Below are 2950 nucleotides of genomic sequence, written 5' to 3' on the forward strand. Positions count from 1 at the left end.
GTGCCTTGACTATTTCTTCTGTTTTGCACAGGCCGACTAAACTTCAGCATCTACTTCATTCCTCACACAATACCAAGAATGAAGATACTGGTCAAGAATGCCCCCAAGTTAAATAGGAACCTAGTTCAGATACTAAACCTCTACCATCTAGGCTCCAGCAATCTTATTGGATGAGCAACAACATCCCCTAAACTCCTGAACAATAAAAGATGATATATTTCTCAGTTATGCTGTTGTCAACAAAATATGGTAAACTTGACACTATGAGTAGCCACTTTCAAATAACTACATCAAATTTACACATGACATTCCCTACTCTCCTCCCCGGTAAATATTTCTGCAATCAATATTCGACCATAACTACAGAAATTTCCACCGTGCTCTCTGATAACACCCACTTACCATGAAAAAAGATACATTGTTTAAGTAATCACTTCTCAGATACGATTATAACTGGAAAGATACTCGAGAGATGCGATCTTAATATGTGAACCAAAAGTGCCACATTTATTTACTCCGGAGACGGCTTCGAAACCCTCATTAACCGTGATCATAACAATTTGCTCTATCAAAACCTATTGTGATGAAGAAACAAAGGACAGAAGTTGTCACCCTTTTCCTTCTGCTGCTCCCACCAACACACCACTCATCCTCCTCGCGATCTCGGAAGCCCTCCCCTCCTACATCCTCCTACGTCTGTTCCTCATCCGTCGTCGTCCGCTTCGTCTTTAACCTCGCCATGGAGGACGAAATCGACCGGCTCTCCTATGGATGCCTTCACCTCGTTGAGCTTTTCTGAAAAGGGCGTCGGTTCTGGTCTGCGAGAGGTCGGATGAACGAGGGCACCGGGTAGCCGCACCGTGATCTCTGTTTCCAATGGCGCCATCGCCGTCCGTTTCCTTCCAATTTGGTTTTAGGCTTCCAATTTATACGTATGCGAATATAAAAAAAAATCTCTAACTTTTAATTTTTTTTCCTAAACAGTGCCCATTTCGAAAATTCTGGCATAATAATAATTTTTTAAATAATTATTCTACCCTATGTCGAATAAACAGAAAGTAACCAATTTTTTCGGAAACTTCGCCCATCATTCATTCCGCTGCTGTCGTCTTCCTCCCTCAGTCGCGTTGCCTTGTCTTCACCTAAATCGTTGCATTTGTCACGCAATCTCTCTCTCTCTCTCTCTCTCTCTCTCTCTCTCTCTCTCTTCCCATAAGATAAGGCTGCATGCAGTGTTGGGTGGGAGGAGAATCTAATTCGTCTGCTGTATATATTAAGGCCACAGCCCGTCCAAAGGCTGCCATCTTCCTCTTTGAGCCCTCCGCTTTCCCACTGCACGACAACGGGAAGGAATCTCCAAGCACCATCCCATCATCTCTCTTCCTTCTTTTTCCCACTTGAGACCAACACAACTCCAGCCTAAAATGCACCACTCTTCCTCTCAATACATTAGCTGTGTTATCGATATGAACACAATGTGCAGTGTTTTAGGTTTTTTTCGTCACAGTATATATAAAAGGACACAGAACAAAGATAACGACATCTAATCCTTCATTGATCTCGATGATCAACACAGCCCGCAAAGGCACAAAATAAAGACATCTTAAACACCACTGAAACACACCACAGCGGCACAAAAGCTTTAACAGAAGAACATTACATCCGTATACTAGAAGAGAAGCCTCCTAGTGGAATGCACCGTTAAGAGTGGGTAGATCAGACCATGCCAAACCCGGATTCCAGTTGCCAAATTCACCAGCAGAGAGTGGGATGTGATCCATGATAGGAGCCGTAGCATTAGTAAGTGTACCAGCCATGGTCATCAACGAAGCTGTGGGGGAACAAGAAGAACCAAAGCTACCGACGTTGCTCATTACCGTCTGCAGCTGCTCATTATGGTAATTAGCCGAGGACTTGAACTTTTGGTACAGATCTTGGATCTCTGAGCTTGGAGTGACACCCAACAACATGTCATCATTTTGTGGCTGTGACTGCTGGTGATGGTGGTGGTGGTGGTGGTATGAGCTAGAGTAGTTGTTGTTGTTGTTTCTCCATGGTGAAGCACCTAAAGCAAGCTGACTCAGGGCTTCCAAGCTTGGGCTGTGTGAATTCGGCGTGCCTCCTGGATCGGCCACCGTGTGTGAACCAAGCAGAGTCTTATCTTCGTCAATTATAGCAGAGTTAAGATGAAGGCTGGGCGTAGAATGAAGGAAGGTGTTAGGGTTTTGGACACTGCTGGACCTCAAGAGGGAGATGAGGTGGGAAGGATGTGGCGAAGGCCACAGGGTCGACGACAACTCGTTCTCCAGTCCACCGACTAGACCCGACCTGAGGACGAGGTCGGGCGACGCCGGCCTCGTCTTGGTGGCGCCTGCAGACTTGGCACAAAGCCCGGGAGCGGCAATGGCAGCCACCGCCCTGGTCTTGCGGCAGCCACCGCCGATGGGGACGTTGCGGAGGGCGCCACCCTTGGTCCAGTACCGACGGCAGGTCTTGCAGAAGTGGCGTGGCTGGGTCAGGTTGTAGTTGTTGTAGTAGCAGAACTTGGTGTTGGTGGAGTCACAACGCGGGCACCGCAGGTTCTTCTGCTGCTGCTGCTGCTGGTGGTGATCTGCGGTGATCGATGACAGAGACGGTGACGATGAGGACCGCGACTTGGAAGATACGGGAGAGGTGGGAGAAGAGGACGAGGGATCAATCAGAAGGCCTCCTGGACAAGAGTTCTTCCTTTCCTCCATCACCCCTCCCAACAATTCATGGATCATCTTTACTCCTTGCAGGCAAACCTGGCAGAGGAGGAGGAGGGGAGACAAAGCAAACGAACAGAATGGTTTGAGAAGTTGGCCTTTGAAGAGTTATCATATGAAGAATGAAAGGAAGGGAGTACAGCAGCAGGGGATATTATATAGGGAAAAAGGAAGGGATAAAGAAGCTGTCATATGTCTGCACT

At 47.3% G+C, this 2950-nt stretch overlaps 1 protein-coding gene across 1 annotated transcript; it reads right to left on the bottom strand.

Moving 5' to 3' along the window:
* Nucleotides 1–1530: 1530 nt before the first annotated feature.
* LOC135592775 (dof zinc finger protein DOF3.7-like) lies at nucleotides 1531–2950 on the bottom strand. Its single transcript, XM_065082435.1, has one exon. The coding sequence runs from the start codon at nucleotides 2763–2765 to the stop codon at nucleotides 1686–1688; it is 1080 nt and encodes a 359-aa protein (XP_064938507.1). The 5' UTR covers nucleotides 2766–2950; the 3' UTR covers nucleotides 1531–1685.

This window comes from Musa acuminata, chromosome BXJ1-9 (genome assembly GCF_036884655.1).
Source record: "Musa acuminata AAA Group cultivar baxijiao chromosome BXJ1-9, Cavendish_Baxijiao_AAA, whole genome shotgun sequence".
NCBI lineage: Eukaryota > Viridiplantae > Streptophyta > Magnoliopsida > Zingiberales > Musaceae > Musa > Musa acuminata.

Bases quoted from the DNA above. Each gene is read 5' to 3' on its own strand.
- LOC135592775 (XM_065082435.1), bottom strand. From the start codon at position 2,765: ATGATCCATGAATTGTTGGGAGGGGTGATGGAGGAAAGGAAGAACTCT.